At 43.8% G+C, this 9,743-nt stretch overlaps 1 protein-coding gene across 1 annotated transcript; it reads right to left on the bottom strand.

Moving 5' to 3' along the window:
- Positions 1–618: 618 nt before the first annotated feature.
- Positions 619–9,743, bottom strand: prpsap2 (phosphoribosyl pyrophosphate synthetase-associated protein 2). Its single transcript, XM_079178248.1, has 11 exons — positions 9,644–9,743; positions 7,628–7,788; positions 6,543–6,595; positions 4,791–4,857; positions 4,504–4,676; positions 4,263–4,378; positions 3,848–3,903; positions 3,362–3,510; positions 3,204–3,274; positions 2,459–2,605; positions 619–2,371 (listed from the first exon to the last, which is right to left on the bottom strand). The coding sequence occupies exons 2-11, from the start codon at positions 7,708–7,710 to the stop codon at positions 2,213–2,215; spliced, it is 1,074 nt and encodes a 357-aa protein (XP_079034374.1). The 5' UTR covers positions 7,711–7,788; positions 9,644–9,743; the 3' UTR covers positions 619–2,212.

The raw sequence follows: 9,743 nt of genomic DNA, 5'->3' as shown, positions 1-9,743 counted from the left end.
TACAATAATTTTGTTCAAAGCTTAAAATCCTTTCAGGTACGTTTGCACAATCCCACGTGAAGTATTTCATGTGTTGTAAAGCCACGTTTAAAGTCGTCTTCAATGTACTCACAATACATTTATATGTCAAATGTAGAGTAACCAGCCAAAGAGCTGCTTCTATGACTGTTTAAGTATCTCATAATTATGACTTTCTATCTCGTAACTTCGACTATGGGGAGATTTTTATTATCAAGTCCAACTTTACATTTTTTTTAATATTTAAAAAAAAAAAAATTTGCTGGTGGATTCGCGGGCCACATAAAATGACATAACATCTTTGGGCCTTGTGCAATTCTGTTTTTACATTTTAGAGGAAGTCTTACTTTGGTGGAACTGCTAACAACTCACATCTGAAATGTGACAACTGCCCCAACCGTTCTTTTGTAAAAGTTGCGAACCACAAAATTATTAATTGTATACGCTTTTATGTATTTCAATGACTTTTCATTTGGTATTGAACCTGTAAAACTAATGCCCCCCCCCCCCCCCAGCAGCTGTACTTGTTTTTGTTAAGCATGCTAACATGCTAACCAGTGCGAGCATGAGTCATCCAGAAAGCGCACACACACCTGATTTATGAAACTACAAAACGAGTCGGTCTCTATTTTCATAGGTTATTATTTATTCATAAGAAGTGCTGAAAATAAATACAAAACTTTTGTTTGGAACACATCTGGTAAAGTGACAAAGACCTGCTTCAGTCAAGTTTTTGCTCGTCAGAAAAAACAAACAAAATGATTTTAGATTTACTCTTCCAGCTTTAACTGCAGGTGTGTTTCAGCAAACTTCAGTCTCTGTCGTGATGATCTTAACTCAGAATTAAGAACAACCTTCCCCTTCTAACCGGAGTGTAACACTGCCCCCCGGGGCCCTCCAGCTAGAGGGGCGACAGCTCATTTGTGGCATGAACAAATATAAAATATGAGCAGGCATTGAAATGATGGCACACAATGTTACATGGAGGACTCATGAAACGCCGTAAAAAAAATGTTTGGAACGCCCAATGGACCAGACCGAGACGTGCTTCCTGTGTTAATTCCAGTTCAACTTTAGCAACGAGTAGATTTGACACCAGATTAGCATCTCAGCGCTATGGCAACCGCGGCCAGCTAGTTAGGCGTCTAAACTAAACGACATTAGTAGCCTAGTCACACACCACATAAATAAAACAGAAAGGGGTTGAACATGCACTCCGATACTCTACACAAGGTAATTAGCTGGGAACCTGCACATCCCTGGATTCAATAGGAGGGGCCTCTATTCATTAGCTCTGTTAGCCGAGTGGTGTGAGAGTAGTGAAGGCCTGTGTGTGTGCAGGTCCTGCAGAAGGCACTGGCACTCTTTCTGATGCTGTGAAGGAGATTTTACTGCAAAGGGGGGGGGGGGGGGGTCCAATGTTAACAAATATGTTCTGATATTAACATCCATTTCTATGGAGAGAAATGGAGACGAGATGGAGATGCGATTAAAAAAAACAAACAAGGTGTGTGTGTGTGTGTGCCGTTTGACATGAGGGCAGCAGAGGGAGAGACAGGCAGTGGTCCATCGAGGGCACATTTCAGTGTGTGTGTGTGTGTTTGGTCACAGCTACGGAACGAGAGGTGTGTGTTCCCATGTGTGTGTCTTCAGTCATTTTATATGTTAAAGGTAGAATTTAGATTTTTTTTTTAAGTGGGGTTGTATGAGGTGCTTCTCCACAGTCAGTGTATCTTTAAAGTAGTAAAGACAGTAAAGCAAAGGGGTGAATGTATTCTAAATATAGCGTACACTTTAAACTGATGTATAAACTAACTCATTTTTAAGTGTCTAAAATCCATCTTGCTGCTCCACCTTGCTTTTCTAATCCTGTCTGTTACGCCAAAGTAGAGGCATGCCGACAATCACCTACTGTAAATAATACACTGAGTATGTATAAGTACCTCATACAACCGCACTTCAAAAAAAAAAAAAAAAACTACCCTTTTAAGCTGCACTCAGAGAAAAGGGGTTTGCATTTATGTTTATGATACGAGCAGGACATGGATATTATTTTACATGTGTAGCGATTTCAGTGTTTGACATTCACCTCTATGTTTCTGAAGAGACCTGACAAGGCAAATAGTGTGTGTGTGTGTGTGTGTGTGTGTGTGTGTGTGTGTGTGTATATGTGTCTGTGTGTGAGGCAGGTCATTCAGTCGTCCACTCCGATGTTGCGGAACAGGTAGGACATGGACTCTCCGTTGTGGATGCGGCGGATGGCCTCCGACAGGATCATGCTGATGTCGACGGTCTTGATCTTTGGACACTGGAGCTTCTGGAGCTCGTGAGGAATCGTGTTGGTCACCACCACCTGAGAGGAAGACGACGATGGTGAGAGATATGTGAAGGGGAGGAAGGTCGTGCAGTACAAGTAAGTAGAGCATTAGAGGGCGCTCACCTCGTCGATGGCCGACTCCTCGATGAACCTTGGGGCGTCCAGGGAGAGGATGCCGTGCGTTGCCATGACGTAGATCTTGTAGGCCCCCCTTTCCTTCAGCGTCTCCGCCGCCGCCACGAAACTGTCCACGTCGTCGATGATGTCATCCTGTGGGGCAAACGGGCCCGTCTCAAACAAGCTCAATCATTTTGCAGCATGTGAAAGTACCAACCAACCCTCTAGTGAGTACGAACTCTTAAGTTCTCTAAAACATCCTCAGACAATTTTAAATGTCATTAAAACAAACTGAACAATTAATTGAACATTAACAGCCGTCGCAATTTTTGCTCCCCACAATTAAATGAAGATCGACAAAAGCGATATTGACTTTTAAAAGGCTCCGCTTGTAAAAAACAACTCATGCTTAAATCAAGCGCTTCCTAAAACTAACAGCCGGCCACAAGGGGGCGATCCAGATGTTCTGGCGTCACTGCTGTGGAGCTGCTGAGCCTTCTCCCTGCAGCAACAGCCTTTACATTTAGTTTTTTAACAAACAATTTAATTTAAATTTAATTATAATAAATACGGTAAGAGAATACTCTTCTCCTGAGACTGGATCCCTCCATCTTTTACAGAATGTTCTGCCTCTTCTGCGTCTGGCTCCTCTCTTTTCTTTCCCACAGTTCATAGCGACTCCCCTCCTGCGAGTCTGGCGTCCCAAACACACGTCAAAATAAAAGTCCACGTTCAAACTGCGTGCTCTCACCACTATGATGGCGATGCGTCCTCCTACGTCTCCTACCACGGTGATGGGAGGCTTCTCTTTGGGGATCAACACTGGAAAAGGAACCAAGTAGAGATAGAATTTACCTACAACCTATTCTGTTACATGGCGGTTACAGGGTCTGTGGCTGTGAGCGTTACGTGGGATCTCCATGCTGGGGTGAATGGCTCCGGTGGTCCTGACGGCGGGCGGGGAGTGTCGCCCGTCCACCTGGTCCGACTCGGGGTCCTGAGCTTCGCCGTGGATCACCGCTAAGCCCAGACGCAGCCGCTCGGCAAACGACTGAGCCCTGAAGCACCCAGACGAGAGAGGACGGGTCAGAACAGTTAAAAAAATATATATATATATATATATATACACACACACACACACACACACACGTAGATATAAAGCAGAACTTTTGTTATAGTCACAAATGTGAACATTTCGGACTTTGGCGTCCCTAGTGGGTGTATCAAAAATAATGCTACATAAATGCAATGGACCTTAACTTCCTCAGGGGAGAAAAGGTGAACACAAGGTTTATGATTAACTAGCTACTGATCTTATATAAGGAGTTACAGATCTGCAGCTCAGCACAGTTGAAGGATATGCGAGTTCATCACTGCGAGGAGGGCCGACTGTACCTTTTGGCAGAGGCTGGGGATTTGGCCACAATCACAGCATTTCTATAGTCAGGGATCTGGAGGCACATGGAAAATAAGAGACGTTTAAAGTCAGATTAGCATACAATAGACAGCTCTCTTTCAGTCTTCTTCAATACAGCATGATGTTCATTTAGTAAATGATGGTCCATTTAGAGTCAAACAGAATTAGAAATGTCTTATTCAGCATTTGGTTGTACTATGCTCCACCCTCTCGTGTCACTTCCAGTTGCTAAAAACAAAAACAAATGTGACGGCCAAATGCTCGAGGCTTCAAAACCATAGTGGGTCCCACCACCGTGACCACGACCACTTCTTATACATCACCCAGGAAGCAAACTAATATGGGGTTCCTTTAGTATGTGCGTCATGTCGTGCAAGTAGCCTGCGTGTTTACCTCTTCCTGTATGTACTGCAGCAGGAAGGGGGAGGCCCTCAGATTGTCCACTGGGATGTTGAAGAAGCCTTGGATCTCTTTCTGATGGAGGTCCATGGTGATCAGGTGGGTGAGACCTACACAAAACAGCCAGTTTGATGGCGTTCATGCTCACATTTTTACAACAACGTGTGCAAAGATGGACGCACTTCCCACAGCACTGTTTTGGGCTGTGAAGGCCCCCCCCCCCCCCCCCACCTACCAGCTTTACACATCATGGAGGCGATGAGCTTGGAAACGATGGAGCCCCTCTTCCTCATCTTGCACTGCTTGCTGTAGGGGAAGTAGGGGAGGACGCCCGTGATGCTCCTGGCGCAGGACGTCCTGCAGGCGTACACCAGGATCAGCATCTCCATGATGGTGGTGTTCACGTCCCTGAGGGGTTGAAGACGGAGAGGGGGAGGGGGGGGGGGGGGGGGGGGGGACAGCGGTGTGAGGCGGACAGGTTCCAGGCAGGAGAAAACAAACTGTGGGCGCGTCCTCTCTTACTTGGACACCGTCTGGATCACAAAGACATCTTTGCCTCGCACCGACTCTTGGACCTGGACCCGCGTTTCTATGGAAACAAACACAAGCGTGAGAACAGCGGGAGCAGCGAGAAAGCAAAACACGCATCAGAGCCCGCAAGGCCTGTCAGCTTCATTAGAGGGCTATCTGAACCCTTTGTGCTTCTCACACAACCCCCTCCTACACCGTAGATATCAGCATTCCAAAAATGTGCCTCCCACGGAAGAGATTAGGAAACAAAATGCTTCCTACGCAGAGCCAAATGTCCAGCGGAAACAAGAGTCTGAGCTAACAGTTAAAGCGACGATAAACAGAATATTCACATATTAACAGCAATCACTAACTCTACAACTCTACCGCGCTGAATATTCACCTTTTGTTTGGTCTAACTTGCATTAGCGTGGCGTGATAGAAACAAGTGGAAGCGGCGACTGTTTGGAGAGCGTTCCTGATTATTGGTAGACCAGCTGTGTCCAATACGCAAAAAAAAAAACACATGGGCATTGTGGGAAAAAGTCCAGTTTGTGGAGAAGAACTTCCTACATGTCTCCCCATTTAGACAGATGGAATCTGACAAAAAAACTTTTTTTAATACTAACACTAAAAAAAGTCAGAGGGACATTTTACTAAAAAAGTGTAACCACAACATGAATATATAATGAGCGATAACACATTGGACTTGGTCTTAAGTCTCATTTTATTTACATAACAGGTCTCTCCTCTTCAGGGAACACATGAAACCGGCCTGACCTCGGTCTGGTGTTGACTCAATCAGAACATCTTTCTTCATACATATGCAAGGAACTATTTTCACTCAGTAGCCAAGTGGAAAGAAATTAAAATTAAATAATGTTTCATACATCTGCAAGCTGATTTTCTTCTCTACATTATTTAAAAATTGTATTGATTACTTTCAAACAAAATGTGTTATTATCAAGAAGCCATGATTGTGTTTTACATCTTTCCTGCCATTCACACACACACACACACACACACACACTAATAATGAAGGGTAAGTATTATAGAGTGTGTGTGTGTGTGTGTGTGTGTGTGTGTGTGTCTGAATGCGTTTGGTTGTGTGTCTCCTCTTGGTTCTATTTCCTCTGCTGTGCTCAGGTCTTGCAAAAGAGATCTCCATCGCAACAGCCGTGCTTCTGCTTCAAGCTAATCTTAAGCAAATGAAAATGCTGCTACAGCAAAAAAAAAAAAAGGGAAGGCGGACAAGGCTTCATTGAAGAAGACTTGAAACTAGAGATTGAGACCATAAACTCATGTTTACAGTGTTTACTGAAGGAATAAATCAAGTGAGAAGTAGAGTCATTTTCTCATAGACTTCTATACAATCAGAGTAGTCGCCCCCTGGTGGCCATTAGATAGAGTGCAAGACACTTCAGCATTGGCTGATTTCTCAGAGGTTGCCCCTATGAGAGAAAATGGAGAGGTCGACGGTAATTTGTTTCTATTGGGAAAGTTTTAATGTCAGCTAGGAGATGCCATGCATCATGCTGTCCGCAGACAAAGGCGAGCATTCACGCGGGGAATATCCGAAAAGACGCCGAAAGCAGAAACAGCTGATCAGTCACGCGAGTTAAATCTTCGCTATTGAGTAAATGTGTCGAATTTTTGCTGTTTCCATACTGCTTTTCAAATGACTGATAATATGTCATAATTAGATAATAAATAGGTCAACATATAACATCTACACAGGGAGCCATTCTCCTGACACCACCTTACCTCGGTTAGTCTCCTGGTACACCTGCACCTTGCCAAGCTCCACCCCTAACCGCCTGAGAGAGGGACGGAGAGAGTAAGCAGTCAGAGGACGCTTGTTATTGACATTTGTACAGAATGAAGGAATGCTGAGAGAAAGCAGCATATCATCTCAATAACAAGAGAAAATACAGGATAAAACACTGTACATAGAGACATCTGTTGTTACATTTTCTCGCTGTTAACTGTTCACATGCTGCATTTCATTTCATGTCTCTCTCACACAGAGAGACTGGAATTCAGTGTCTGACCCCAATCTGCTCTATTTGTTCTGTAAACATGCACCGCTGGAGTCCAGGAGTGGATTCTAAGTGTGTTTCTGCACTTTAGATGAACGCTCTGTTTACACACAACACGATGAAAAACGGACGTTGCTGCAACTCATCATGCAACTGTGATCGTTGTTTCTCAGCAGGCTGCGGATGGAGAGTCCAGCTCGGAATGAATTTGCATCGACTTCGTATTCTTTTTTGCTGCAGGGACCATTTTGAGGACGTCCAGGCAGTCGCCACTCTGACTGTTAAAGACAACACGTCACTGCTCTTTGGTGAAAACAGTATTTCACCTCAGTGTCAAATGTGCAGAAGCTCGGATCACTCAATTCTTTGACGCCTTTTCTACATTTAGAACAGATTAAATACGCCTTGATGTTCTTCTGTAACTGCTTATGTAGAGTTACTCACCTCCCTGAACTCAAATAACTGGTAAACGAGCTAGCCACATTTTTTTTTTTATTGAATATGTTTTAGTTCTGGGTGAAGTACTGTGTAGTATGTAATATTAAAGTACTTTATTACGGCATTATTATTGTTATTTAACGCCCTTATTTTGTAAATATTTTAGGTTTTCACTGTGCTTTTTATGCAAGATTTGACAAGATTTAACAAGCATGGAGAGCATTAGTCTATGTAACCGTATTACTAAACAGTGTTGCAAAGGACCCATATAGTGTATTTATTCGTGTGTGTGTGTGTGTGTGTGTGTGTGTGTGTGTGTGTGTGTGTGTGTGTGTGTGTGTGTGTGTGTGTGTGTGTGTGTGTGTGACTCACTCTGAAATCCTCTTGCCCATCTCGCGGCTGGCGGGGTGTGAGTTGGCGGTGAAGATGACCAGGCCGCCCTTGGTGTGGTTCATGTCTCGGGGGTCCTGGCCGCTGCTCTCCCCGCACTCAGGCAGTGGATCCCTGGGCACCCACGCTGCGCTGAGCCCTTCCTGCAGTGGAGAAATGGGAGGGGAGTGGTTTACTTCATTTAAAAAAAAAAAAATCAATGTGGCGACTCTGGAAACTCTTGAGTAGAGGAGGAGCAGGAAAGGTGTCTCAGTTAGTCCCTGAAAAGTTGTTTTTCATAAATAGCAGCTCTTTCAGATAAAAGTATAACTAATACTTAAATACCTCCGTTTCCTTATAGTAGTTATAAATAGTATTACTGCCAACTGGCGCTCTGCTGAAGCCGTTCCTCATCCTTCTCGGCTGTGTTGAAGTTACAAACGAGCACAAACTGAGGCGTGACGTTCTTTAGGAAGAGTCAAATCCAAGTACCTCACAATGTGACTTCTTCATGATCTTCCTGCACACAGCAAGGAGGAGTTCTCCATTTGGACTGAATGACAGCATTGTGTTGCCACACACTGCTGCAGCTGTGTCTCCTCATTTTGAATTAAACGTAGAGCCAAAGAACATCTCAATTGTTGAAGAAGCTTTGCATTATTTTAAAATCGACAGTATTGGGGGGGGGGGGGGGGGGGTCTACATTTCCCTCCCTAATATATTGTGTGCCTCGTCTTAATCCCGGAGAGGACAGTATGGCTGTCAATGTCGTTCAAAACATTTGGTATAATTGTTGAATATTACATTAATTAAATACTTTGACGAGAGTATCTATAGAAAGACTGTAATGAGCCAGTCTGCCACAAGCTTGCTCCATGAGAGTACCGATAACAGCAGTGTTCGCTGTTAACAGTTCGTTACGATATGTCTGCGTCCCTAGAGATACTTTTAAGGGGGAGCGGCTTTGGAAAGGGGCCCGAAGGGACGTGCCGTCGGTGTTGATATCTTTGCCGCTAGATTTAGCGACTTTTGGAGCTCGTTCCGCTAGCTACTTTCATTGGAAAACAGTTGGCAACACTGGGCTGGGTACTTCAAAAAAGTAGTTTCTCAAAGCTAGTTTCTCAACTTGAACTGCTTCAACACAGCTCTGACTGTGAAGTTCCACCGTCAACAATATTATACAAATCTACTTCATTGTATTAATCGTTCACAAACGTTCCTTTTTAAGCATGCTACTTCTATTTACAAATGTGTTGCTTTACTTTCTATTTTAGTTTTGACTATTTATTTTTACTCATTTTAAGTTACTTAAAGTCTTAATATACAGGCTACCTTAAGATGCAAAAGGTTTTAGTGCTTGTTGAGACACTTAAGGGGGCTAGTGGAACAACAACACGGAGCAAACAAAAGGCTGGGCTGCAAACAGATTCCATGTACATGTGCAACCATAATATGCGCAATAACTAGCGGGGAATCATTATGTTACCATGATATTATATTAAATATGTGTCGTAGAATTGCTACGTTTCTTTTGGAGGGGGTCAAATGACGTTTAATGGGCTCACTCGGTATTTTAACAGAAGGAACAAATCGTTCTTTCCAACCATCAACACAGTCACGACATTAGCTTCCTCATGTTGCTAAGCTAGCTGGACAACCAGGATCTGTCCGGTTAACGTGACGTTGTTGTGGGCTGTTCGAGAACGGTTGTGTTAGGAAGTCAACCCGTGTGCTGTAGTTGTAGTCGCAATGCCCATTGTATAAAAGCAGAAAGTCTATACGTTGTTGTATTAATGTAACGTCAGCTAATATTTAAATGTTTGTCTGTGACACCATGAGATAACGTTAGCTAATGGTAACACACGAGTACTAACGCGATAGCTCGCTAGGAATAATCTTGCCGTGTCAAAGCTCTTGAATGCGCGCATTGATTTGTCATGCACCAGAAAGTCTGTCCGTGTAGCGAGCAGAACAATAGAACAACGAATACTAACTGAAACAAAGCACAACAATACTCACCAGTTTGCGTGTTGGGTCCGGTTACAATCTGCAACCAACAGTATTAGAATATACAAGCCTCCTGCTCTATTCAACCTGTTCCCCCTCAGTCCGACTGCTC

The sequence above is a fragment of the Pholis gunnellus genome (assembly GCF_910591455.1).
Source record: "Pholis gunnellus genome assembly, chromosome: 17".
Taxonomy (NCBI): domain Eukaryota; kingdom Metazoa; phylum Chordata; class Actinopteri; order Perciformes; family Pholidae; genus Pholis; species Pholis gunnellus.
This window is presented reverse-complemented; position numbering and strand designations above follow the sequence as displayed.